The sequence below is a fragment of the Entelurus aequoreus genome, linkage group LG10, assembly GCF_033978785.1.
Source record: "Entelurus aequoreus isolate RoL-2023_Sb linkage group LG10, RoL_Eaeq_v1.1, whole genome shotgun sequence".
In the NCBI taxonomy this organism is placed as follows: domain Eukaryota; kingdom Metazoa; phylum Chordata; class Actinopteri; order Syngnathiformes; family Syngnathidae; genus Entelurus; species Entelurus aequoreus.
The window spans coordinates 60,720,830-60,748,534 of NC_084740.1; the positions used below are offsets into that span (position 1 = coordinate 60,720,830).

Below are 27,705 nucleotides of genomic sequence, written 5' to 3' on the forward strand. Positions count from 1 at the left end.
CTAAAACTTGCTGGTAGACGGCTGCGTTGACCCTGGATCTCAGGAAACAGAGTGGACCGACACCAACAGATGACATGGCACCCCAAACCATCACTGATGGTGGAAACGAAAGCAAATATTGCATTTCCTTTAGAAATCGAGGTCCCAGAGTCTGGAGGAAGACAGGAGAGGCACAGGATCCACGTTGCCTGAAGTCTAGTGTAAAGTTTCCACCATCAGTGATGGTTTGGGGTGCCATGTCATCTGCTGGTGTCGGTCCACTCTGTTTCCTGAGATCCAGGGTCAACGCAGCCGTCTACCAGCAAGTTTTAGAGCACTTCATGCTTCCTGCTGCTGACCTGCTCTATGGAGATGGAGATTTCAAGTTCCAACAGGACTTGGCGCCTGCACACAGCGCAAAATCTACCCGTGCCTGGTTTACGGACCATGGTGTTTCTGTTCTAAATTGGCCCGCCAACTCCCCTGACCTTAGCCCCATAGAAAATCTGTGGGGTATTGTGAAAAGGAAGATGCAGAATGCCAGACCCAAAAACGCAGAAGAGTTGAAGGCCACTATCAGAGCAACCTGGGCTCTCATAACACCTGAGCAGTGCCAGAAACTCATCGACTCCATGCCACGCCGCATTAACGCAGTAATTGAGGCAAAAGGAGCTCCAACCAAGTATTGAGTATTGTACATGCTCATATTTTTCATTTTCCTACTTTTCAGTTGGCCAACATTTCTAAAAATCCCTTTTTTGTATTAGCCTTAAGTAATATTCTAATTTTGTGACACACGGAATTTTGGATTTTCATTTGTTGCCACTTCAAATCATCAAAATTAAATGAAATAAACATTTGAATGCATCAGTCTGTGTGCAATGAATAAATATAATGTACAAGTTACACCTTTTGAATGCAATTACTGAAATAAATCAAGTTTTTCAAAATATTCTAATTTACTGGCTTTTACCTGTATATGTGCTTTGGTATGGAGGTTTTTTCCCACTCCAGACTGGGCCCCCTTAGGAGCCAGGTCTAGATTGTATTTTTTTACTCATCCTTCCCCAGCGTTTACCTTTTTCCCATCTTTTACGGGGCGCCTTGTGGCGACCCATCAGCGTTCCTGTTCTGTAACCCTGTACACTGTTTGTTTGTCTAATCTTCAACGGTTTGTGCTGAAAACAAAGTTTCGTTGTACTTGTGCAATGACAATAAAGACCTATCCTATCCTGAAAGACGACACACTGGCTTGGACGTCAGACAGAACCTACCATCTCCACTCGTGTTCTCCCATGCTTGCTCCAATGTGTGCAGCTTCTCCTTGGCGATCTCCAGCTCTTTGCTAATAGCAGCAATATGTCCTCGCAGAGACTCGTTCTCACTCTTTAGAAAGGAGAGATGATGTCAAGGCTGTCTTTAGACCAGGGGTCACCAACCTTTTTGAAACCAAGAGCTACTTTTTGGGTAGTGATTAATGCGAAGGGCTACCAGTTTGATACACACTTAAATAAATTGCCAGAAATAGCCAATTTGCTCAATTTACCTTTAACTCTATGTTATTATTAATAATTAATGATATTTACTCTTAATTGAATGGTTTAAGCTAACTCAAATCTTTTTGAAAAAATTAAAAAAAATATTTATGGAACATCATTAGTAATTTTTCCTGATTAAGATTAATTTTAGAATTTTGATGACATGTTTTAAATATTGACGACATGTTTTAAATAGGTTAAAATCCAATCTGCACTTTGTTAGAATATATAACAAATTGGACCAAGCTATATTTCTAACAAAGACAAATCATTATTTCTTCTAGATTTTCCAGAACAAACATTTTAAAAGAAATTCAAAAGACTTTGAAATAAGATTTAAATTTGATTCTACAGATTTTCTAGATTTGCCAGAATAATTTTTTGGAATTTTAATCATAATAAATTTGAAGAAATATTTCACAAATATTCTTCGTCGAAAAAACAGAAGCTAAAATGAAGAATTAAATTAAAATTTATTTATTATTCTTTACAATAAAAAATTTTTTTTTACTTGAACATTGATTTAAATTGTCAGGAAATAAGAGGAAGGAAATTAAAAGGTAAATAGGTATGTGTTTCAAAATCCTAAAATCATTTTTAAGGTTGGATTTTTTCTCTAAAATTGTCTTTCTGAAAGTTATAAGAAGCAAAGTAAAAAAATTAATGAATTTATTTAAACAAGTGAAGACCAAGTCTTTAAAATATTTTCTTGGATTTTCAAATTCTATTTGAGTTTTGTCTCTCTTAGAATTAAAAATGTCGGGCAAAGTGAGACCAGCTTGCTAGTAAATAAAAAAAATTTAAAAAATAGAGGCAGCTCACTGGTAAGTGCTGCTATTTGAGCTATTTTTTAAAACAGGCCAGCGGGCTACTCATCTGGTCCTTACGGGCTACCTGGTGCCCGCGGGCACCGCGTTGGTGGCCCCTGCTTTAAACGCACAAAACTAACAAGATAATTCCCACCTCCAAATGTTCCAGATTGGTGGTTCTCTTGATGAGGAGGCCGTCCCTCTGTAGCATGTCTCTGTACTTGACTGTGAGCTCCGTGTACTGTCTGTTGGCCTTCTCCAGGTCTGACGAGGGCACGCTGTCATCCAAGGCCTTCTGCAGGGCGGCTATTTTGTATGCAGCCATTTCCTTCGTACGCCACAAACAATTTAAGGAGACGTTAGACGTTAGATTGAGGCTACTTGAAGCTCTACAAGACCTCTACCTTGTATCTCTGGAGGTAGCCTATCCTCTGGGTGACCGAGGCCTGCATTTGACTGCTCTCATCCCTCAGTCTGCTGACTTCTTTGCGGAGGTGCTGTTCCTGCTCCATCACGGTGGTGCAGCGTCGAGTCAGCTTTTTCTCATTGACCTTTGACACGGTCAACTTGCGCAGGGCTTCACTGAGCTGTCTCTTGACTTCTTCCGGGTCCTTCTGAAGAGTGTCCAGTAGTTCCTTCAAGCACACGAAGAGTTGAGAAATGGTGCTACGAAGCCGGCCCGAGTGGTGTGGCGCTTCTTTTTGACTTACGCTGAAATGTTGGAGTTGAACAGCATCCACCTGCTGTTGCTCTTTAAGTTTGCCGCTCACACTTGTAAGAATCTCTTTCTCCTTCTGCCACCGCGCCTTCTCACTGCACACAAGCAGAAGAGGAATCCTGGGTCAAAGTTTAGGACGACGCCAGACCAATAGAAACATGGGCTAGTTATAAAGTGCACCAAAAGATCCCTGACCCGTTAAAAAGCAGAAGAAAGTCATTCCTAAATAACAGCAGAGGTGGGTAGAGTACTCAAGGAAGAGTAGAATAATGACTCAAGTCAAAGTCAATATTGTTATGTGACTAAGAGCTCTGTGAAAAAATACTCAAGTATTGAGTAACTTGTGTGTAACTTCTGATTTATTTAGTAACTATTTTTTAATGCTTTTTCCACTACAATCATAGTGTGTGTGTGTTCTTGTATTTCTATCCTTCTTGAGACATCAACAAGGAAAAGTACCTTCCATATGAGGAGCGGTGAACAAGTTAGGACCGAAATCATGGTCCCAAAACAGAAAAGCATTGCATCTAATAGAAAATGTCTCATTTGCACCCCTGCTGGTGAAATGATCAAAATTAGGGTGGAGGAATTTTTCAAATTGACTGTGTGTTGGTTTTAAAAGTGCTCCCCCTCTGGTCAACACATGTAATAAGAAGTGTGTGTAAGAAAATGAAATGCGCCCCCTTTGGCCAAAATTAATAATAAAAAAAAAATCTATATATAAGTTAAAGTAGCAATGATTGTCACACACACACTCGATGTGGCGAAATTATTCTCTGCATTTGACCCATCACCCTTGATCACCCCCTGGGAGGGGAGGGGAGCAGTGAGCAGCAGCGGTGGCCGCGCCCGGGAATCATTTTTGGTGATTTAACCCCCAATTTCAACCCTTGATGCTGAGTGCCAAGCAGGGAGGTAATGGCTCCCATTTTTATAGTCTTTGGTATGACTCGGCCGGGGTTTGAACTCACAACCTACCCATCTCAGGGCGGACACTGTATCGAGACATACTGTAATAACCTGAAGTAAATATTGAAGATTAAAAACCAATTACAAACAAACAAAAAAACTTAACTAAAAGCCTACCTTTTTTATATTTGCATAGTATGTGTATAATATTAATGTTGTAAATACAAATATTTATATATCTAGAAAGGGTGGTCCTAAATAGGAAGGCATTTTTTCAGGTCTACAGAAGGTAACAAATATAAGAATGTGTGCGTGTGTGTCAGCTACAATTTACTGCAGTTTGTTTTCTCTAGTTGGAAGTGGATTTCTTGTGAACATTTCTACTGACAGATGACAGCACATAATATAAATGTTATTTTTACTACTTTGAAAGTAATCATTGAAGATGTGTGCTGCCTTGTCTGACATAATGTCACATTTTAACAATCAGTCAATAAATAATTCAGTTTCTTCTACTTTTACAGCTGCATGTAAAGTTGTAGTTTCCGTGCTCTTATCTAAAGTGACTGATGCAGTGTGCCTCTCCTACACTAGGGGGCAGTTGTGGTCATTTCAGCTTGTTTAGCTATTAGGTTTAAAGGCCTACTGAAAGCCACTACTAGCGACCACGCAGTCTGATAGTTTATATATCAATGATGAAATCTTAACATTGCAACACATGCCAATACGGCCGGGTTAACTTATAAAGTGACATTTTAAATTTCCCGCTAAACTTCCGGTTCGAAACGCCTCTGAGGATGACGTATGCGCGTGACGTAGCCAGTAGAACACAGGTATGCCTTCCACATTGAAGCCAATACGAAATAGCTGTTTTCCTCTCATTCTGGATGTATTCTGGATATCTGTGTTGGTGAATCTGTTGCAATTTGTTCATTGCATTATGGAGAAAAGCTGAGCAAGCAAAGAAGAAAGTTGTCGGTGCGAAGCGGAGTATTTTGCGAGGGAAGTTAGCAACACAACACAGCCGGTGTTTGTTTACATTCCCGAAAGATGCAGTCAAGATCGAAGAACTCGGACAACAGAGACTCTAACCAGGAGGACTTTGATTTGGATACACAGACGCGATACCGTGAGTACGTAGCTGCGCTTCCAAACATTTGATCGCTTGCTATAACTAGCTCGAGCTAGTTGCTAGGAGCTAGCATAACAAACACCTAGGTGTTTGTTATGCGGGATTAATTTGTGGCATAATAAATATAAGCCGGGTTGTGTTGTGGCTAATAGAGTATATATATGTCTTGTGTTTATTTACTGTTGTAGTCATTCCCAGCTGAATATCAGGTCCCACCCGCGCGCTTCCAAACATTTGATCGCTTGCCCGACGTGCGTGTCACGTACGTAACTTTGGTTAAATATATAAGCTTTATGAACCTTGGGTTAGGTGAACGGTCCTTTGGGCTGAGTGAGTGTGTGTGTTGTGCAGGTGTTTGAATTTTATTGGCGGGTTATATATACGGGATCCCGTCCATATAACCCACTCGAGCTATAACTAGCTCGAGCTAGTAGCTAGTAGCTAGGAGCTAGCATAACAAACACCTAGGTGTTTTTATGCGGGATTAATTTGTGGCATATTAAATATAAGCCTGGTTGTGTTGTGGCTAATAGAGTATATATATGTCTTGTGTTTATTTACTGTTATAGTCATTCCCAGCTGGTCACCCCCGGCTCTCACAGCATCTTCCCTAACTGAATCGCTTCCACTCCCCACTAGTCCTTCACTTGCATTTTCCTCATCCACAAATCTTTCATCCTCGCTCAAATGAATGGGGAAATCGTGGCTTTCTCGGTCCGAATCTCTCTCACTTCTGGCGGCCATCATTGTAAACAATAGGGAACTTTGCGTATATGTTCAATTGACTACGTCACGCTACGTCCGGTAGGGGAAAGCCTTTTTTTTATCAGATACCAAAAGTTGCGATCTTTATCGTCGTTGTTCTATACTAAATCCTTTCAGCAAAAATATGGCAATATCGCGAAATGATCAAGTATGACACATAGAATAGATCTGCTATCCCCGTTTAAATAAAAACATTTCATTTCAGTAGGCCTTTAATAATGTGTCTAGTTTGGGGGACCAGTGATTTTACCAACCTGAGATGTTCTTCATAGAGAAGCCCTTGCTGGTGGCTAATAACTGCAAACTTGTCTTTGTATGTTTCCACTGTGCTGATTAACTTCTCCCTGGTGCTCTCCTGGTTGTGGAGCTCCTAATGAACATGGAAACATGTTGAAGACACAAGTGACCTTGCATGCTTTTGCTCCTGTCACACAAGGTGCCAGACCTGAAGCAGTCGAATGGCGTACTCGTTCAATGAATTGATGACCTCTGTGCTGCTGGGGTCCAGACCCTCAGGAAGGGCCAGAGGACGGAAGGGGACTCCACTGCTGCCCGACTTCCTCAGGTGTTCCACTTCACTTTCCAGGTGGCTCGTCTGACTCATCAAAACACACGTGGAAGTTACAATCAGCTTTGACAAGCTAGCTTGATACAAATCAGATGAATCGTTTTTTTATGCTCATTTTCAATGCTCAAAAGAAATGATTCTATATGTTTGAGATACTTTGTGTTTTTGACAGATCCAAATGAAATTCAAATTCAAATTAAAGCTGCAAGCAGTGTCGGTCGGGCCCGCATATTTGGCAGGTACTAGTTGCTGAAGGATGTCAATCTATGAAATGTAGGTCTAAGTGAGACCTACATAGAAGTTTTTGTTTCATGTCTCTAAGACGTTCCTACCGGAAGTTACAAGCAGTTTTGTCTGTGTTTTCCTCCGAGGAGCAGTTTTGTCTGTGTTTTATTCGTAGGGGGCGCTAGAGCGCAATTTTGGGGTTCGTTTTTTTTTATTAGATTGCAATTTCCACCAGTCCTGATGTGTGTAAAAAGTTTGGTGAGTTTTGAAGTATTTTAAGGGGGTCAAATTACAGCTCAAAGAGGCAAAAATGAGTGTTTTTAGTCATTTTTTGTCTTGAAGGGGAAATTGCCAACTTCCTGTTGATTTTTGCCCGAAGAAATTAATTAATGAAAAGTAGGTCTAAGTGAGACCTACATAGAGGTTTTTGTGTCATGTCTCTACGACAGTCGTACTGAGAGTTAGAGGCAGTTTTCTTCCTAGGTGGCGCTAGAGCGCAATTTTGAGTTTTGGGGTTTGGTTTTTTTGACTAAAATGGTTTTGTTCGCGTTTTTTTATGTGTGTGTCAAATTTGGTGAGTTTTGAAGCATGTTAAGGGGGACAAAGTAGTGCGCAAAGCTGCGGAAAAATAATAATAATAATAATAATAAACCTTACAATAACAATAGGTCCTTTCGTCCCAATGTAAAAGGACTCCCGTGGGATTCCTTTTACATTGGCCGTGCGGGCCCTAAAAAGCTTAAAAAAACTAGTGCAGTAATAACATTTTATGGTACAGCGGTGAGTTGCTGTGCTTTTTCAAATGTTCTTTTAATCAGACCATATTTTGGGTATATTACATGGAATTTTTTTTGTTTTGACTGTCTGCAGTCTTCTTCTGAAGGGTCACATGACCACTGTGACTTGTTGCCTATCAGCTGTTCTTATAGGCGTGGCCAACCAGGCAGACCTGTCAAGTCTTACCTGGTTGGCTCCCCCTTCCCCCCGCGCCGCTTGATGGTTCATGGAGGAGGTAGTCCCAGGTATGCTCCCTCATCCAGATTGATGGTTTTATTAAGCCACTTTTTTAGTTCGATCGCCTCCTTAATCCATCGTTTGAATGTGTTACTCTCCTGTGCCGATGATTTTGCCGTTGTCCCGGTCCATGATGTGGTTATTTATTTTGCAATGATCTGATATGGCTGATTTTAAGATTTCCTGTTTGGATTTTTTGTTTTAGGCTTCTTGTAAACCTTCCAGTTGTCTCTTTATCACATTCTTTCTGGTGTTCTTTCTTCCTTGTGTTGAATGTCCTCCCTGTTTCTCCCATGTAGGATTTTAGTTGCATGATTTACACGGGATTGTATTTCTTGTCTTGTTCTATTTTGTCTTTCAGATGTACAAGTAACTGTCTTGTTTTGTGTGAGGTTGAACTGTTGTGTTTATTGTGTGTTTTTTCATGACCCGCTGCATTGGTTCTGTCATCCCCCTAATGTATGGGAAGATTATGACCTCTTTGTTCTTTATTTCAGGTTTTTCTTTGGGTTTCTTCTTTGTTCTCTTTTCCTTGTTTCTTTACTTGTTGTTCCCCCTTTTTTGATGGCCCAGTTTTTTAAATGTTTCTCTTCTTTTTTCCTATCTTGTTCTTCTGTTACGATGTTGGCCCGTTCAAAGAGTGTTCTCACCACTGATAGTTTGTGTCCAGAATAGACATTGGCCGCTTTGTGTCGGTTTTTGTGGTCTGATTACAAGAACATTTGAAAAATTATATGAATAAGAAGACATAACAAACCTTTTTGAGCAACGGTTAGTTGTTATGCTTTAGAATCTGAGAACAAATTGAAGTTATGAGCCTCTTTACTGCTGTATGTGAATGACTTTTTTTTTTTATTAGGGAGATTTTTATATGCATGCACTGTATCTGGTGGTGAAGGATGCAGACTCTTCAATAAAGCCAAAATATATTTCAACCGGTAATGTTTTTGTTTTACAATGTTTTAATTGGTCGTACCTCACGGTTAAAACCCTCCCACGGTTGTGAGGAAAGTGGGTGTGAAGGGCAGTGCTGAGAAGAAGTGGATGATATTTATTGAATTAAAGAAAGAAATCATCGAAACGATGACAGCGTGTATCGAGCTAACTTGGTGAAGCAGTAGGAGCGTAGCACTGCTAGTCTGCACCGTAGAGAAGCAGATAATGTCAGCCAAAGACGTTAAAATAATACCTAAACATTTATTCATTAAAATAAGGAGAAGCTGCTGATGGCGTGTTTGACGGACAAGCAGCTGGAAGGAGATAGCGTAGAAGTCCACTCTCCAAGGTAAATACCGTACATTATTATTACATTACTTCGTAAAAGTAATGTACTTGTTTGTACGACATTCTATTGTATTGTTTTCATACAATATTTAATATCTAAAAGTTTGCTTTTATTTTTAAAAGGTATCTTTTGTGACGTTTAGGGTAACCAAGCACCTATTAAATTGATTTCAATTAAAATTACTTTTTTGAGGTACGAGCTGCATCACAGAACCGATGAAGCTCGTACCCAGAGCTACCACTCATATCACGGAACATTAAACACTGTAATATATATATATATATATATATATATATATATATATTATATATATATATATATATATATATATATATATATATATATATATATATATATATATATATATATATATATATATATATATATGTTATATATATATATATATATATATATATATATATATATATATATATATGTCCTATCACGTAACATTAAACACTGTAATATATATATATATATATATATATATATATATATATATATATATATATATATATATATATATATATATATATATGTCATATCACGGAACATTGAATTAGGCTATAGGAAGGAGTTACATGTACTACAACAGTATTTCACACGCAGTACAGTCAGTTTGGACTTTGGTTTGTTCAGTAAAACAAAAGGGTTAGAGTTACCCTAAGGTTACCCTAACCATTCCATATTAATCTGCATATTCTGGTTCCCTTCTCGACTAATGGACAACCGAGATTTGCTTTTGTAACTTGAAGGATTGTTTTATGTGGCCAAATAATCAGCAGGAAATATCTTGCAGCCATTATGTGGACGCACCTCCACATGGACATACCTTCTCTTTGGATGCACCTCCACATGGACATACCTTCTCTTTGGACGCACCTCCACATGGACATACCTTCTCTTTGGACGCACCTCCACATGGACATACCTTCTCTTTGGACGCACCTCCACATGGACATACCTTCTCTTTGGACGCACCTCCACATGGACATACCTTCTCTTTGGATGCACCTCCACATGGACATACCTTCTCTTTGGACGCACCTCCACATGGACATACCTTCTCTTTGGATGCACCTCCACATGGACATACCTTCTCTTTGGACGCACCTCCACATGGATATACCTTCTCTTTGGATGCCCCTCCACATGGACATACCTTCTCTTTGGACGCACCTCCACATGGACATACCTTCTCTTTGGACACATCTCCACATGGACATACCTTCTCTTTGGACGCACCTCCACATGGACATACCTTCTCTTTGGATGCCCCTCCACATGGACATACCTTCTCTTTGGATGCACCTCCACATGGACATACCTTCTCTTTGGATGCACCTCCACATGGACATACCTTCTCTTTGGATGCACCTCCACAAGGACATACCTTCTCTTTGGCTTTGGCAAGTTGTCCCACGCTGCTGGTTGCCTCCTCTCGAATCGATTTCAATTCCCATCTGAGCTCTTCGTTTCTCCCAAGCAGCTCATGGATTTGAGATTTGAGGTGCGAAGTCAACTGCTTGTTGGTGTTGCTGACATCAGGTGCCTGAGACGTAATGCACAAGGAGTTTGAATTCTCCAAGAACAACAAGTCTTCATGCCTAATGCTGTCTTCCATAACTGTCTAGATAAAATAGTTTCCCTCTTTTGAGAGAACTTGAAATGTGAAGCATGGTATTTGCTGCCATGGGAACAGACGACAAAGAATACAAAAGACTGGAAGAGGTAAAGCAGCAGGATTAAAAAGTTCTCATGGACATTCTTACATCAGGCACCTTGTCCAAACTGGGAACGATGGTGTCCGTGTCAAAGGGACTGGTCTTCAAGGCCTGGACGACGTCTTTGAGTGCGGCCTCCACATCTTCTTTTTCTCTGGATAACTGTTCCACTTCATGAAGACAACAACATGTAAAACAGTTTTCGTCTGAAGAGGACTGATGAAATCCAAAACAAGCATGAGTGTGCGTTCACATTTGAGCTGAAACTGCGTCTTGTGAAGTTCCATCTCCCGCTTTTGCATCTTCACTTCTTTTTCGAGGTGTTCATTCTGCAAACACAACATTGGTTTACTTTTCTGTTTCTCTAGACCAGAGCTGAGGTGATCTCCAGGAGCTGACCTTGGCTCGGAGCTCTTCATCCATGTAAGTGCTGCTGTGTTTAGCAGTGTGCTGCCCTCTTTTAGCGTGCGTGACATCCTCCTCCACCAAGATGGACTGTGGCAGTCCTGAAGACACAGCTGGTGGTCAAGACTGCTGAAGAAAACTTCACAATGACCTTCAACACCAAAAGAAAGTCACCTCTGTGCTTGGCCAGGAGTCTAACTTGTTTCTTCATCTCCAATCGTTCCTCTTCAAGACGTTCAATCTGAAGAGGAAGACTTTAGCATCAAAAAGTTGACATGCGGTCCTAAACTTTGCATACCTCTTTAGTCAGAACTTGATTTTCTGCTTTGTACTGCCGTTGTTGGAGTCCTTTGCTTCGTCTGAACTCTGTCAGATCCACTTCCTCTCTGGGTCCGTAGCCTTTTCAAGAAAGAAGTGTTTGTTTTGTTGTCTGAATGTTCTCTGTCATGTCAAACATTACCAAGTCTTTCTCTGAAATCCTCATTCTCCTCCATAAGCTGGTTGATTGTGATGTACAGTTGGTTGATCTCTTTTGTCATGCTCTCTAAATCCACCTCTCTCCTTCTGATTTCATCTTTACACTCCTTAATCTCACCAACTGCTTCTTCCAGGCCGTAAATTCCCTGGAAAACATGGAAACAGATGTGGTTTCCGAAGGCCTCCGTCTTTGTCTTGCTACATCAAGTCTTGAACAGATCACGAGGGACATGGACAATGGATTGGACACAATGAGGACAAACACCAATGGCATGTTGATCTTCAAGGAAAGCATCTAGCATGTTTTTGTCCACTTACAGACTCGTACTCTCTCAAGCGCTGTGACGCCTCTATGAGTTCCTTGTCCTTTTCTTCAGCGTGAGCTTCAGCTTCTTTTAAAGCCTCCTCTGCTTCTGCTGCTTGCATCGTCGCAGCTTCCAGCTTGGACAGGAGCTCCTCCATCTTTTTCTGCCGGACTTGCGCTTGGACAAGACCGCACAAGTTTTATTCAACTATCCATCGCTTGGAATGCACCTCTTTAAGATCATCTAATAGCTTCATCAACTTGGAAGATTGACATTGTTCACATGTGATCTACTTTTAATAAATCAATGTTCTGTTCAGAACCTTGGCCTGCTTACCTCCACCTTCCTTCTTAGACAGCTTCAGACCCTCCATAAGCAGGGTTTGCTTCTCCATTTCCCCTGTATACTGCTCCACCTGCTCTCTCAGGATCTGGATCTGATCATCTCGATCCTCCACGGCCTGCAGAGCAACCGCCAACAATTAGAAACCATCTGCAGCCTCACTAGCATTGTGTGAGAGAGGACTATAGGGTGCATGGATCACAGGGGGCCTGGCTTAGGTTAGTCAAACAAGTGATTCTTCTTCTTCTGTCGTGTGTCTTTAGACTTTCAGCTCTGTTGAGGCGAGCCAGGTCAACGTGTCATCGTCCAGGTCAATCAGACCTTGTTCGCCATTCGGTGGCCGGTGTTTGGGGCAACTAGTGACTATGTGCTCTACTGTCTGGACTGGGTCCCCACACTCGCAGACGGCAAAGACAGCCTCTACGTGGCCTTCCATACGAGTAGCTTACAATTTCAAAAAGCCTACAAAAGCGAAACTAATGTCTTTACCACGTCTGCAGACCGCAAAAAGCCTAGCTGGTTTAGCGTTACTGCAGCTCAACGTTGAAGGCCTTACCACCGCTGAACTCAGCGTCATCGAACAGATCGCCATTAAAAAAAAACAAGTGAGTGAATATATGGTATATATCACTGTGCTGGGTTACAAGGAGCTTAGTTCCAATTGGATCTAGCAATATCTGTACAAAGGGTCAGTTCTACTAAGATCCCAAATAGCAATGCTAATTAGCGAGCACAAACTAAATAATTGTGCCGTACTCTGAGTGTGCTCCAAGGACCAGAGGGCAGGAGCACATTACACCAGTTTTAGAGTCGCTGCATTGGCTTGCCGTCCGCTTCAGGGTGGATTTTAAAGTTTTATTATTAGTGTTAAAATGTCTTAATGGCCTTGCACCTTCTTATCAACCCTCGCCAATCCTGAGATGCTCTGGCACCAAATATTTATCTTTACCAAATACCAGAACAAAGACCCAACGTGAGGCAGCATTTAGCCACTACTGCCCCCACCTGTGGAAATTCCTGGGGGTCATTGTTGACGAATACCTCAATTTCAAATGTCACATTAGCCATCTGTTAAACAAATGATCCAAATATGTTGGCCTGTTCATTCACCTTCGTCATTATCTTCCTCTGTATGCTCTACTTACTCTATATAAAACTCTCTTTGAACCACATCTAAACTACTGCAATGTCATCTGGTGTAACACCTTCCTTAGCTACCTTCACAAATTAGAATCCATGCAAAAGAAAATCATACGGGCCGTGTCATGGTCCAAGTTTAATGCCTCAACTCGACATCTATTCCATAATTATCATCTCTTAAGACTGACAGAGTTCAATATTTATCACAATGCTTGTCTAACCTATCAAGTCATCCACAGGCTGAATCTCAGGCTCTGTAGCTTGGTTCCTATCTGTCATCCCCAGCATGCCCACAACACTCCTAACTTTGACCTGATATCAGGTAAACATGGTCTACTGGCTTGTACTGCTCCAAGTGTTGTATGCAGGGGACCAAAGATTTGGAACCGGCTTGATGAGAGCCTCAGGATGCTGTATTCATTCTCCAACTTCAAAAAGAAACTGAAATCTTACCTATTAACCATCTATCTCTACTGCCTCATGTGGGGTAGACTACTGTTGAGATGTGCGTGGTTGAATGAATGTATTTATGTATGTATGTGTACTATTATTTTGTGTTTATCATATAGCGTTTTTGTGTTTGCCACCATGTTTCAGCATTCCATGTATATACTGTCCTCTGGACCCCCTGCCAAAAGCTTCTTCTAGCTTATTTGGGGGACCCTTTCACTTACCACCATCCTTAAATGATATTCACTACTATTGTAATTGTTATATGGTATTGTGAATAAACTTGAAACTTGCGGTTTAAAAAAATAAATAAAATAACAGCCTGCCACAGAGCCTCAGGACAGGCTAATACACACCTTTTTAATCAGGCTTTTTACTGATTATTTAAACCCTTATGTTTTTTATTATTTATTGTACTGTTTTCTATCTTATTTGTTGCTATCGTCACTACTTTTGTTTTCTCAATATTATGTTTTTTTACATTATTTACGTCATATTTTTAAAAGTTAAAGTAACAATGATTGTCACACACACACAAGAAGACAGTCTGTCCTTTCCTTTAACTTGGACACACACATCTATACCTTTGGCAGTTTTAAGCCAGTCATTTCCAGGAGTTATCTCACCCTGTAAAACACTTACTTAATGTGTTGCTTTCATTATAACACTTACATAAGGCTTTTAACTTTTTGCGGCTCAAGACAGATTAGTTTTTTGTATATTTGGTCCAATATGGCTCTTTCATCATGTTGGGTTGCCGACCCCTGGTGTAATATTTTAATTTCTGATAGAAATATGTCGATTATTGCTTCCACGTAAATTATAAACGTGCTAAATATACACGCAAAAAAAGTTTCAGGTATGACAAATCACATTGCGAGCGCTAAATGATTATCATTGCATCTCCTCCTAGTATCGTGTGTTCTAATAATCAGCATATATTCTGCATATACATGAAGACAAACCTGATGAATTTAGGAGACCCAATTCTCTGCTTACGAGCTTAGTTGATCAACTGTTGAGTTGGCACGTGTTGGCATGCAAACTTTTAAACTGTTCACAACACAATGAAAAGTAATCAGCTCCTTCCTTCAGAACTGACCTGCTGCAACGCAACCATTTTGCTTCTGTCCAAGTCCGACTGGGCCAGACGCAACTTGTGTTGAAGGTCACGGATCATCTGCTGGTACACCAAAATCTCCTCATCCTTTCCAGACAGCACTTTCTGTGAATGAATGTCACATTATCAACACTTAACACATGAATATGGATGTCTGGAGTGGTCCATACCTAAGTTACTTCACACATCTGTGTTGACAGTCAATACCTTAGAAACCTTACACATCTGTGTTGACAGTCAATACCTAAGTTACTTCAATCATCTGTGTTGACAGTCAATACCTAAGTTACTTCAATCATCTGTGTTGACAGTCAATACCTAAGTTACTTCAATCATCTGTGTTGACAGTCAATACCTAAGTTACTTCAATCATCTGTGTTGACAGTCAATACCTAAGTTACTTCACACATCTGTGTTGACAGTCAATACCTAAGTTACTTCAATCATCTGTGTTGACAGTCAATACCTAAGTTACTTCAATCATCTGTGTTGACAGTCAATACCTAAGTTACTTCAATCATCTGTGTTGACAGTCAATACCTAAGTTACTTCAATCATCTGTGTTGACAGTCAATACCTAAGTTACTTCAATCATCTGTGTTGACAGTCTATACCTAAGTTACTTCAATCATCTGTGTTGACAGTCAATACCTAAGTTACTTCACACATCTGTGTTGACAGTCAATACCTAAGTTACTTCACACATCTGTGTTGACAGCCAATACCTAAGTTACTTCACACATCTGTGTTGACAGTCAATACCTAAGTTACTTCACACATCTGTGTTGACAGTCAATACCTAAGTTACTTCACATATCTGTGTTGACAGTCAATACCTAAGTTACTTCAATCATCTGTGTTGACAGTCAATACCTAAGTTACTTCAATCATCTGTGTTGACAGTCAATACCTAAGTTACTTCAATCATCTGTGTTGACAGTCAATACCTAAGTTACTTCAATCATCTGTGTTGACAGTCAATACCTAAGTTACTTCACACATCTGTGTTGACAGTCAATACCTAAGTTACTTCAATCATCTGTGTTGACAGTCAATACCTAAGTTACTTCACATATCTGTGTTGACAGTCAATACCTAAGTTACTTCAATCATCTGTGTTGACAGTCAATACCTAAGTTACTTCAATCATCTGTGTTGACAGTCAATACCTAAGTTACTTCAATCATCTGTGTTGACAGTCAATACCTAAGTTACTTCAATCATCTGTGTTGACAGTCAATACCTAAGTTACTTCACACATCTGTGTTGACAGTCAATACCTAAGTTACTTCATACATCTGTGTTGACAGTCAATACCTAAGTTACTTCAATCATCTGTGTTGACAGTCAATACCTAAGTTACTTCAATCATCTGTGTTGACAGTCAATACCTAAGTTACGTCAATCATCAGTGTTGACAGTCAATACCTAAGTTACTTCATACATCTGTGTTGACAGTCAATACCTAAGTTACTTCATACATCTGTGTTGACAGTCAATACCTAAGTTACTTCAATCATCTGTGTTGACAGTCAATACCTAAGTTACGTCAATCATCTGTATTGACAGTCAATACCTAAGTTACTTCATACATCTGTGTTGACAGTCAATACCTAAGTTACTTCACACATCTGTGTTGACAGTCAATACCTAAGTTACTTCATACATCTGTGTTGACAGTCAATACCTAAGTTACTTCAATCATCTGTGTTGACAGTCAATACCTAAGTTACTTCAATCATCTGTGTTGACAGTCAATACCTAAGTTACGTCAATCATCAGTGTTGACAGTCAATACCTAAGTTACGTCAATCATCTGTGTTGACAGTCAATACCTAAGTTACTTCAATCATCTGTGTTGACAGTCAATACCTAAGTTACGTCAATCATCTGTGTTGACAGTCAATACCTAAGTTACGTCAATCATCTGTGTTGACAGTCAATACCTAAGTTACTTCAATCATCTGTGTTGACAGTCAATACCTAAAGGCCTACTGAAAGCCACTACTAGCGACCACGCAGTCTGATAGTTTATATATCAATGATGAAATCTTAACATTGCAACACATGCCAATACGGCCGGGTTAACTTATAAAGTGACATTTAAAACTTCCCGGGAAATATCCGGCTGAAACGTCGCGGTATGATGACGTATGCGCGTGACGAAGTCAGAGTAACGGAAGTTATGGTACCCTGTAGAATCCTATACAAAAAGCTCTGTTTTCATTTCATAATTCCACAGTATTCTGGACATCTTTTGCAATTTGTTTAATGAACAATGAAGGCTGCAAAGAAGACAGTTGTAGGTGGGATCAGTGTATTAGCAGCGGACTACAGCAACACAACCAGGAGGACTTTGTTGGAGCGCTAGCCGCGCTAGCCGCCGACCTCACCTTGACTTCCTACGTCTCCGGGCCGCCAAACGCATCGGGTGAAGTCCTTCGTCCTTCTGCCGATCGCTGGAATGCAGGTGAGCACGGGTGTTGATGAGTAGATGAGGGCTGGCTGGCGTAGGTGGAGAGCTAATGTTTTTAGCATAGCTCTGTGAGGTCCCGTTGCTAAGTTAGCTTCAATGGCGTCGTTAGCACAGCATTGTTAACCTTCGCCAGCCTGGAAAGCATTAACCGTGTATTTACATGTCCACGGTTTAATAGTATTGTTGATTTTCTATCTATCCTTCCAGTCAGGGGTTTATTTTTTTGTTTCTATATGCAGTTAAAGCACGATGCTTCTTCTTCATCATCGTATGGGCAGCTGTTTTCCGGCACCCGGACCTGAGGCCGAGGGTCTATGCCTTTTACCACCCCAGGCCCGGGGGGCCCTCCCGTTCATATGTCAGGACACACAGAAGTGAGCCAGGTCACCGAGCAGTCATCCAGGTCCGCCAGGCCACGCAAACCATTAGGAGCACGATAAATCGGGCAACGCAGGATCACGTGGTCGGCAGTCTGCTCCTCCGCGCCACACTCACACGTCGCGTTAGGTGCTAAGCCCCACTGGAACATGTTTGAGCGAAAGCGACCGACACCAGTTCGGAGGCGGTTAAGCCTCACCCAGGCCACTCGTGGTAGTGAGAGGCCTGGTATTGAGCCGGTGTCAGGTATGAAGTCACGGAGTCTGGAGGAGATGGTATGCTCCAGGTCCGTGCTCCATTTGTGATTCGCCCAGTGAGCCGCCCTGATGTTGTTGTCACTGCATTGCTGCAGGAGCTTCAGGGCGGCTGGTACCAGTGGGTCTCTGGAGGGGAGGCGGGGCGTTGGCTCTGAGGAGAGTGTGAGCCTTTCATGGAGCAGGTGGTTCTCATCCATGTTTGCCCGGCCCGCCAGAGTTGCTACAGCACCTTGGCGACGAAGCTCAGCGGGTTGGATGCCTGCTAAGATGGGCAGTAGCTCCACAGGGGTGGGGCGCAGGCATCCAGTGATAACACGCAAGGCTTCGTTGATCGGGACATCAAGTTGTTTAGAGTGAGCACTGCGCGCCCAGACAGGTGCGCAGTACTCAGCAGTTGAGTAGACCAGGGCAAGTGCTGCTGTTCGCAGAGTTCTTGCCCCAGCACCCCAACCGGACCCGACCAACCGTCTCAGCAGTGAGACGCGGGTGTTGAGTTTCTTGCGTGTTGCCAAGAGGTGTTTACGGAAAGTGAGCGACCTGTCCAGGGTGACCCCAAGGTATTTAGGGTCAGGGCGAGGGTCTTCAGGTGTAGGACGAGGCCGGCATAGGGTAAGGGAAGCCCCATCCGGCTTCCGCACCTCGAACCTGATCTCACGATCCGCTTCCCAATTGTATAGGTGGAAAGCTTGTGTCACCGTCTTGGATTCGCTGAGCTTCAATCTCCAGTTATGGAGGTAAGCCACTAAAGTCTCCATGTCCTGGCTTAGAGTTCCCTCCAAGGCCTGCCAGTCCCTGTCGGAGTGCAGCAGCGCGAGATCGTCTGCGTATGCGAACCTCCGTGAGACTGTGGCAGGCAGGTCGTATGTATAGATGTTATACAGGAGGGGAGCCAGGACAGATCCCTGGGGGACGCCATTTTTCAGGCGCCGCAACCTGCTTTTATCTCCGTTACTGGTGGTGAGAGTAAAACTGCGGTTCCAGACAAGCTCCATGATCATTTTGACCATGTGCCTGTCTGGAAGCAGGCGGAGAAGTTTGCAGGTGAGGCCGCGGTGCCAGACTGTGTCATAGGCAGCAGTCAGGTCTATGAAGACGGCACCGGCCTTCTTTTTCGCCTCAAAGCAGTCCTCGATGTCCTGGGTAAGGAGGGCGACCTGATCCACCGTGGACTTCCCACGTCGAAAACCCGCCTGCTCCCGGGGGAGGTGGGGGTCTATGATGGGCTCGACACGGGCGTGAATCAGGCGCTCGAGGACTTTAAAGGGGACGCAGAGCAACGAGATTGGTCTGTAGCTCGTTACGTCATCCTTTGGCTTGTTCGGCTTGGGGATAGCGACAACAGTGGCCCTTCTCCAAATCCTGGGGATCCGGAGTTGGCGCAGGCAAGAAGACAGGAAAACTCTCAGCCAGGACTTCATTGCAGGGGCAGCGTGGAGCACGAGTTCTGGGCAGATGTTGTCAGGCCCAGCAGACTTGCCTGGTTTGGTATACTGGAGGGCAGCTGTGAACTCCTCCGGTGAAAACTCACCGGAGATGTTACACTCGCTAGATGTTGTTGTCCTCCAGAGGTCTGCAGTTTCCTGGCGCACCGCCCGGGAAAAATCTCGATTTATCCCGGTATATGCCCCGTTTTTCACAACCTGTGCTGCAATAGCATTTGCGGTAACGGGGCATGTTCGGGGTGCACGCTCAGACCTACCAGTCAAGTTGTTCAAAGTGCTCCACGCGATACGGCTAGTGTGCGAGAAGTCGATGGAGTGGACTGCCTCTTTCCAGCGCTGGTGCCTCTTCCTTCCAAGAGTGGAAAGAAGGGCAGTGGCTGAATTGTTAGCCTCCGGGCCATAGGGAGCCCGGAGGAAGGCGCTGTAGAGGGTCTCGCACTCGCTATCCCAGCATGGTTTGTAGTTCTTACGCCGGCCGCGTGGGATGGCTTTTTTGGCCGCAGATGTTAGTGCCCTACAGAAGTCCTGGTATGCCTCGTCCACGTTGGGTGTGTCTGGTGGTGGGAGACACCGTGTGGACTTGTTGGTATGGAGGCGATAGAGTTTCCAATTGGCCTTCCGGAAGTTCCATCGCTTCATCGGTCCGCTCGGAACTGTTGTCACGAGGTCGGGCACCGATATCAGCGACGGTCGGTGTTGCGACCTGGGGAACATTCCTAGAACACGTCTGTCGGGGAGCTGGGTGTCCACACCGACACTCACGAAAGCCAGGTCAGGGTTCGTGTCAGTGTTATGCCGAGCGGAGTGAAAGCTGGCTGGGCCCTTCGGGTTGTAGAGAAGGTTGAGCGAGTTGCGCTCTGCCCAGTCAGAAAGAGTTTCCCCGCTCGGTGAGGTGGTACTGTATCCCCACCGTGTATGCCGGCAGTTGAAATCACCAGCATATACACACGGTGGTTCAAGCACTGGCAGTGACACTGGCGTGAGTTGTGAGGGTGGTGGTTTGTAGACGTTGACAATTTTGATGTCGCCAACGTCCACTCGCAGCCACTCGATCTCGGAGTTGTCCGGTGATCGATCGGCGAGGGTCCAGCTCAGATCGTTGTGGACAAACGTGGCAAGGCCATGCTTCTTGCTCAGGATTGACCCAGCTAGCGTGAAGTTGGTGATCGCTAGCTTGTCCGCTGTTGGGCGGTGGGTTTCCTGAAGGAGGATGACCATGGCTTGGGTGGTGTGGGCCATGTGCTCGATGACGGATGTTTTGGCATCTGTGAGCCCTTCAACGTTCAGTTGCAGTATTCTTGGTTGGAGACCGGCAGCAGTGTTGCTACCAGATCTCCGCCCAGACTGCCCCTGGACGCCAGAACGGGAGGGTACCCGAGTTGAAAGTTTTTTGTTTCGCCGCGTTGCCATGGAGTAGAGCAACGCGGTTACTTGCAGGGATCACGGCGTGAACGTAAACTTTCTCGATCCCTACGAGCTACGATGCTATCACGTTAGCTCGTAGCTAAAGCATTTCGCCGATGTATTGTCGTGGAGATAAAAGGCACTGAATGTCCATTTCGAGTTCTCGACTCATTTTCAAGAGGATATAGTATCCGAGGTGGTTTAAAATACAAATCCGTGATCCACAATAAAAAAAGGAGAGTGTGGAATCCAATGAGTCAGCTTGTACCTAAGTTACGGTCAGAGCGAAAAAAGATACGTCCATCACTGCCTCTCAAGTCCTTCACTGTAACGTTCCTCATCTACGAATCTTTCATCCTCGCTCAAATTAATGGGGTAATCATCACTTTCTCGGTCCGAATCTCTCTCGCTCCATTGTAAACAACGGGGAATTGTGAGGAATACTAGCTCCTGTGTCGTCACGCTACTTCCGGGACAGGCAAGGCTTTTTTTTATCAGCGAGCAAAAGTTGCTAACTTTATCGTCAATTTTCTCTACTAAATCCTTTCAGCAAAAATATGGCAATATCGCGAAATGATCAAGTATGACACATAGAATGGATCTGCTATTCCCGTTTAAATAAAAAAAAATCATTTCAGTAGGCCTTTAAGTTACTTCAATCATCTGTGTTGACAGTCAATACCTAAGTTACTTCATACATCTGTGTTGAGAGAAATTTAGTCCGCAAAATACCCGACTACTACTAGAAACCGTTGCGAGTGAAGAGGAGAGGTATTGATCAGCATGAATGAGTTTGACGCCAACCTTCCATTCGTCCACTTTGGCGTCCACCGCTGCCATGATGGGGTCATCCTCTTGTGTCATGTCGTTAATCTTCTGTGTGAGCTCTCGGACCTGCACCAGAAGCCCACGCGTGACCAAGATGAAGACATGCAGAAGGACTGAGGGCTTTTACCTGCAGCTCGGCACGATCCCTCTCTTTCCTGAGCTGGTCCGTGGTGGAGTCACACTGATAGACGGCCATCTTCATCTGGTCGTACTCGTCGCTCATCTTCTCCATCTCCTTGGCAGACTCCATCAGACATTTCTGCATGTGCTGCTTGTCTTTCTTCAGCTGGGAGATTTCTTCCTCCGCTTGCTACAAAGCAAACATGTCTCGTCACTGGGAGAGCGAGGTGAAGGCCAGCAGGACACTGGGAGGTGTTGGAGGACCTGCAGCTCGTCCAGGCACTGGGAGAGCTGGCGGTTGGCCGAGCTCAGCTTCTTCAGAGTCTCGGCGTTCTCGTCTCTGGACGGACCCGACTCCTTGCGTTCCAGCTCTCTGTGGTAAAAGTCCACATCCTGCAGGAGCTGCGAGTTCTGATGGGAGGACGTGTTCATTATCAGTACAATTACTGTCTTGAAACATCACTTTTCAGCCCATCTAAAAACTATTTACAACTACATGGCCTGTGTGAGGTTGGCCCCCTCATCATTGCAAACATTCAAAGACCACTGCCTGTTTTTAAGTTATTTGGAAATAAATGTTCAGATTTATTGTCAAAATCTCCATTTGTCAACATTTGTGCTGGAAATGTGTTTTGGTCTATTACTGTTTGTATGTTATTAACTATATATGTTGATAACTATTATAGTTATGTTTATAACTATTATAGTTTTGATGTTTGTGAGTGGGAATGTTGTCTGTCTATCTGTGTTGGCCCTGTGATGAGGTGGCGACTTGTCCAGGGTGTACCCCGCCTTCCACGCGAATGCAGCTGAGATGGGCTCCAGCACCCCCCGCGACCCCAAAAGGGACAAGCGGTAGAAAATGGATGGATGGATGGAAATACTGTAAATGTTCAGATTTATTGTCAAAATCTCCATTTCTCAACATTTGTACTGGAAATGTGTTTTGGTCTGTTTGTATGTTATTAACTAGAGATGTCCGATAATATAGTTTTTTTATTATCGGTATCGTTTTTTTTTATTTAAATCAACATAAAAAACAGTAAATACATTTACAATTAGTGCACCAACCCAAAAAACCTCCCTCCCCCATTTACACTCATTCACACAAAAGGGTTGTTTCTTTCTGTTATTAATATTCTGCTTCCTACATTATATATCAATATATATCAATACAGTCTGCAAGGGATACAGTCCGTAAGCACACATGATTGTGCGTGCTGCTGCTCCACTAATAGTACTAACCTAACAGTTAATTTTACTCATGTTCATTAATTACTAGTTTCTATGTAACTGTTTTTATATTGTTTTACTTTCTTTTTTATTCAAGAAAATGTTTTTAATTTATTTATCTTATTTTATTTTATTAATTTTTTTAAAAAGGACCTTATCTTCACCATACCTGTTTGTCCAAATTAGGCATAATAATGTGTTAATTCCACGACTGTATATATCGGTGTCGGTTGAAATCGGTATCGGTTTATATCGGTATCGGTAATTAAGAGTTGGACAATTTTTTGCCAAATATCGGCAAAAAGCCATTATCGGACATCCCTATTATTAACTATGTATGTTGATAACTATTATAGTTTTTATGTTTGTGAGTGTGAATGTTGTCTGTCTGGTGGCGACTTGTCCAGGGTGTACCCCGACTTCCGCCCGAATGCAGCTGAGATGGGCTCCGGCACCCCCCGCGACCCCAAAAGGGACAAGCGGTAGAAAATGTATGGATGGATGGAAATAAATGTTCAGATTTATTGTCCAAATCTCCATTTGTCAACATTTGTGCTGGAAATGTGTTTTGGTCTATTACTGTTTGTATGTTAACTACCGTATTTTTCGGACTATAAGTCGCAGTTTTTTTTCATAGTTTGGCCGGGGGTGCGACTTATACTCAGGAGCGACTTATGTGTGAAATGATTAACACATTAGCGTAAAATATCAAATAATATTATTGATCTCATTCACGTAAGAGATTAGACGTATAAGATTTCATTGGATTTAGCGATTAGGAATGACAGATTGTTTGGTAAACGTATAGCATGTTCTATATGTTATAGTTATTTGAATGACTCTTACCATAATATGTTACGTTAACATACCAGTTGGTTATTTATGCCTCATATAACGTACACTTATTCAGCCTGTTGTTCACTATTCTTTAGACATTTTAAATTGCCTTTAAAATGTCTATTCTTGCTGTTGGCTTTTATCAAATACATTTCCCCCAAAAATGCGACTTATACTCCATTGCAGCTTATATATGTTTTTTTTCCTTCTTTATTATGCATTTTCAGCCGGAGCGACTTATAGTCCGAAAAATACTATATATGTTGATAACTATTATAGTTTTTATGTTTGTGAGTGTGAATGTTGTCTATCTATGTTGGCCCTGTGATGAGGTGGCGACTTGTCCAGGGTGTACCCCGCCTTCCGCCCGAATGCAGCTGAGATGGGGTCCCGCGACCCCAAAAGGGACAAGCGGTAGAAAATGGATGGATGGATGTTATTAACTATTATAGTTTTTGAGCCCACGCCAGCGAGTGAAAGCTTGACTGTCTTTTTATCTGGGTAAAGTTAAAGTTAAAGTACCCATGATTGTCACACACACACTCGGTGTGGCGAAATTATTCTCTGCATTTGACCCATCATTTGGTGAGGGGAGCAGTGAGCAGCAGCGGCGGCCGCGCCCGGGAATAATTTTTGGTGATTTAACCCCCAATTCCAACCCTTGATGCTGAGTGTCAAGCAGGGAGGTAATGGCTCCCATTTTTATAGTCCTTGGTATGACTCGGCCGGGGTTTGAACTCACGACCTACCGACCTCAGGGCGGACACTCTAACCACTAGGCCACTGAGCGGGTTAGCTCAGCTCAGGGTAACCTCCCTTTTACCTTTTTTAATCTCCTCAGACAAAACTTTTCGTTTCTTTGGTTGTTTTGCAGCTTCTGCCATGATAGCAGTAATCGCACATAGGAGTTTGCACCGACTTCTGTCTCTATTTAACAAAAGGGGAAGGGGGGGGGGGGGGACGTAGACGTATGCCGTACGGCAGTCATCACATTTGTAGTTTTTTTGTGTGGCTCAAAATGGCTAAGTGCCAGAGAAAAAGATACAGATCCCCTCAGGCCATGACAAAAGTTATGAAAATGTTTTAAGAAAGTTGAAAAGTTACTTACTGCTGCTTTAACTATTATACTTGTTATCTTAATAACTTTAACCATTATAGTTTGTATAGTATTAACTTTTAGTTTTTATGTTAATAACTATTAGTTTTTATGTTATTAATGTGTTTATTCATAACCAGCCCCCCCCCACCCCCCAACCTTGTCAAAATGTACCCAAACTTGTCCCATTTGTTTGTGCTGCAAATTGTTTTTTTCGTCTTACTTTTATAGCTTTTTTACATGATAATAGACGAAACATGTTGGCAGCACAAACGTCTGGGAGAAAGTTTGGGAAGATTTTGACAAGGAGGGAGGGGGGGCGGTTATGAATAATAACATGTTAAAACTCTAAACATGAATAGTTAAAGACATAAAAACCATAGTAGTCAGACAAAAATATTTTTCAGCACAAATGAGTGTGACAAGTTTGGAAATATTTGAACAAGGTGGGGGGGCTGAATGACATTTCTAGTCAGAGACTTTATTTTAGAATAATTGAAAAGTTATACGGTACACATCAACAAATGTTACACCACAAAAGAGTATTGGTGATATTTGAATATATTCATTAATAAGGGGCCAACTTCAATGATGTAAACAAGAGAATAACAACTGAAAACTGAATGACTGATACCGCTTTTGTCTATAATGGAAAACTGCTGAAAAACATTTTAACATGTTGTTAGATTATGTACAATGTTGTGATACATGTAGATTTAACATGTACTCATATTGTTAGATTATGTACAATGTTGTGATACATGTAGATTTAACATGTACTTATATGTTAGATTATGTACAATGTTGTGATACATGTAGATTTAACATGTACTTATATGTTAGATTATGTACAATGTTGTGATACATGTAGATTTAACATGTGCTTATATGTTAGATTATGTATAATGTTGTGATACATGTAGATTTAACATGTACTCATATTGCTAGATTATGTACAATGTTGTGATACATGTAGATTTAACATGTGCTTATATGTTAGATTATGTACAATGTTGTGATACATGTAGATTTAACATGTACTTATATGTTAGATTATGTACAATGTTGTGATACATGTAGATTTAACATGTGCTTATATGTTAGATTATGTACAATGTTGTGATACATGTAGATTTAACATGTGCTTATATGTTAGATTATGTATAATGTTGTGATATATGTAGATTTAACATGTACTCATATTGTTAGATTATGTATAATGTTGTGATACATGTAGATTTAACATGTACTCATATTGTTAGATTATGTACAATGTTGTGATACATGTAGATTTAACATGTACTTATATTGTTAGATTATGTACAATGTTGTGATACATGCAGATTTAACATGTACTCATATTGTTAGATTATGTATAATGTTGTGATACATGTAGATTTAACATGTACTTATATTGTTAGATTAAGTACAATGTTGTGATACATGTAGATTTAACATGTACTTATATGTTAGATTATGTTCAATGTTGTGATACATGTAGATTTAACATGTACTTATATGTTAGATTATATACAATGTTGTGATACATGTAGATTTAACATGTACTTATGTTAGATTATGTACAATGTTGTGATACATGTAGATTTAACATGTGCTTATATGTTAGATTATGTACAATGTTGTGATACATGTAGATTTAACATGTACTTATATGTTAGATTATGTACAATGTTGTGATACATGTAGATTTAACATGTGCTTATATGTTAGATTATGTACAATGTTGTGATACATGTAGATTTAACATGTGCTTATATGTTAGATTATGTATAATGTTGTGATACATGTAGATTTAACATGTACTCATATTGCTAGATTATGTACAATGTTGTGATACATGTAGATTTAACATGTACTTATATTGTTAGATTATGTACAATGTTGTGATACATGCAGATTTAACATGTACTCATATTGTTAGATTATGTATAATGTTGTGATACATGTAGATTTAACATGTACTTATATTGTTAGATTAAGTACAATGTTGTGATACATGTAGATTTAACATGTGCTTATATGTTAGATTAAGTACAATGTTGTGATACATGTAGATTTAACATGTACTTATATGTTAGATTATGTACAATGTTGTGATACATGTAGATTTAACATGTACTTATATTGTTAGATTAAGTACAATGTTGTGATACATGTAGATTTAACATGTACTTATATTGTTAGATTAAGTACAATGTTGTGATACATGTAGATTTAACATGTACTTATATGTTAGATTATGTACAATGTTGTGATACATGTAGATTTAACATGTACTTATATTGTTAGATTATCTACAATGTTGTGATACATGTCGATTTAACATGTACTTATATTGTTAGATTAAGTACAATGTTGTGATACATGTAGATTTAACATGTACTTATGTTAGATTATGTACAATGTTGTGATACATGTAGATTTAACATGTACTTATATGTTAGATTATGTACAATGTTGTGATACATGTAGATTTAACATGTACTTATGTTAGATTATGTACAATGTTGTGATACATGTAGATTTAACATCTGCTTGTATGTTAGATTATGTACAATGTTGTGATACATGTAGATTTAACATGTACTTATATGTTAGATTATGTATAATGTTGTGATACATGTAGATTTAACATGTACTCATGTTGTTAGATTATGTACAATGTTGTGATACATGTCCGTATGTGGGCTCTGTACCGAGGATGTCGT

General features: G+C 41.3%; 2 protein-coding genes across 7 annotated transcripts in view; one reads left to right on the forward strand and one right to left on the reverse strand.

Annotated features, from left to right (window-relative positions):
- LOC133658864 (centrosomal protein of 290 kDa-like) overlaps positions 1-8,606 on the forward strand; it is a 53,451-nt gene extending 44,845 nt beyond the window's left edge. The window contains exon 32 of the mRNA XM_062061342.1: positions 6,287-8,606. Coding sequence (XP_061917326.1) covers positions 6,287-6,333 — 47 coding nt within the window. The 3' untranslated portion in view covers positions 6,334-8,606. The remainder of the gene's footprint in view (positions 1-6,286) is intronic.
- The window catches only part of cep290 (centrosomal protein 290), a 77,284-nt gene that overhangs the window by 15,576 nt on the left and 34,003 nt on the right, over positions 1-27,705 (reverse strand). For 5 of the 6 annotated variants that reach the window (XM_062061339.1, XM_062061340.1, XM_062061336.1 and 2 more), the window contains 19 exons: positions 22,075-22,221; positions 21,818-22,000; positions 21,667-21,756; positions 14,888-15,010; positions 12,190-12,313; positions 11,867-12,030; positions 11,532-11,694; positions 11,370-11,470; positions 11,246-11,312; positions 11,066-11,172; positions 10,920-10,995; positions 10,715-10,836; positions 10,336-10,494; positions 6,296-6,445; positions 6,105-6,220; positions 3,037-3,139; positions 2,731-2,961; positions 2,481-2,654; positions 1,254-1,365 (listed from right to left, as the gene is read on the reverse strand). In XM_062061339.1, the coding sequence (XP_061917323.1) occupies positions 1,254-1,365; positions 2,481-2,654; positions 2,731-2,961; positions 3,037-3,139; positions 6,105-6,220; positions 6,296-6,445; positions 10,336-10,494; positions 10,715-10,836; positions 10,920-10,995; positions 11,066-11,172; positions 11,246-11,312; positions 11,370-11,470; positions 11,532-11,694; positions 11,867-12,030; positions 12,190-12,313; positions 14,888-15,010; positions 21,667-21,756; positions 21,818-22,000; positions 22,075-22,221 (2,512 nt within the window). The remainder of the gene's footprint in view (positions 1-1,253; positions 1,366-2,480; positions 2,655-2,730; positions 2,962-3,036; positions 3,140-6,104; positions 6,221-6,295; positions 6,446-10,335; positions 10,495-10,714; positions 10,837-10,919; positions 10,996-11,065; positions 11,173-11,245; positions 11,313-11,369; positions 11,471-11,531; positions 11,695-11,866; positions 12,031-12,189; positions 12,314-14,887; positions 15,011-21,666; positions 21,757-21,817; positions 22,001-22,074; positions 22,222-27,705) is intronic. The other variant, XM_062061338.1, reaches the window with a different exon arrangement.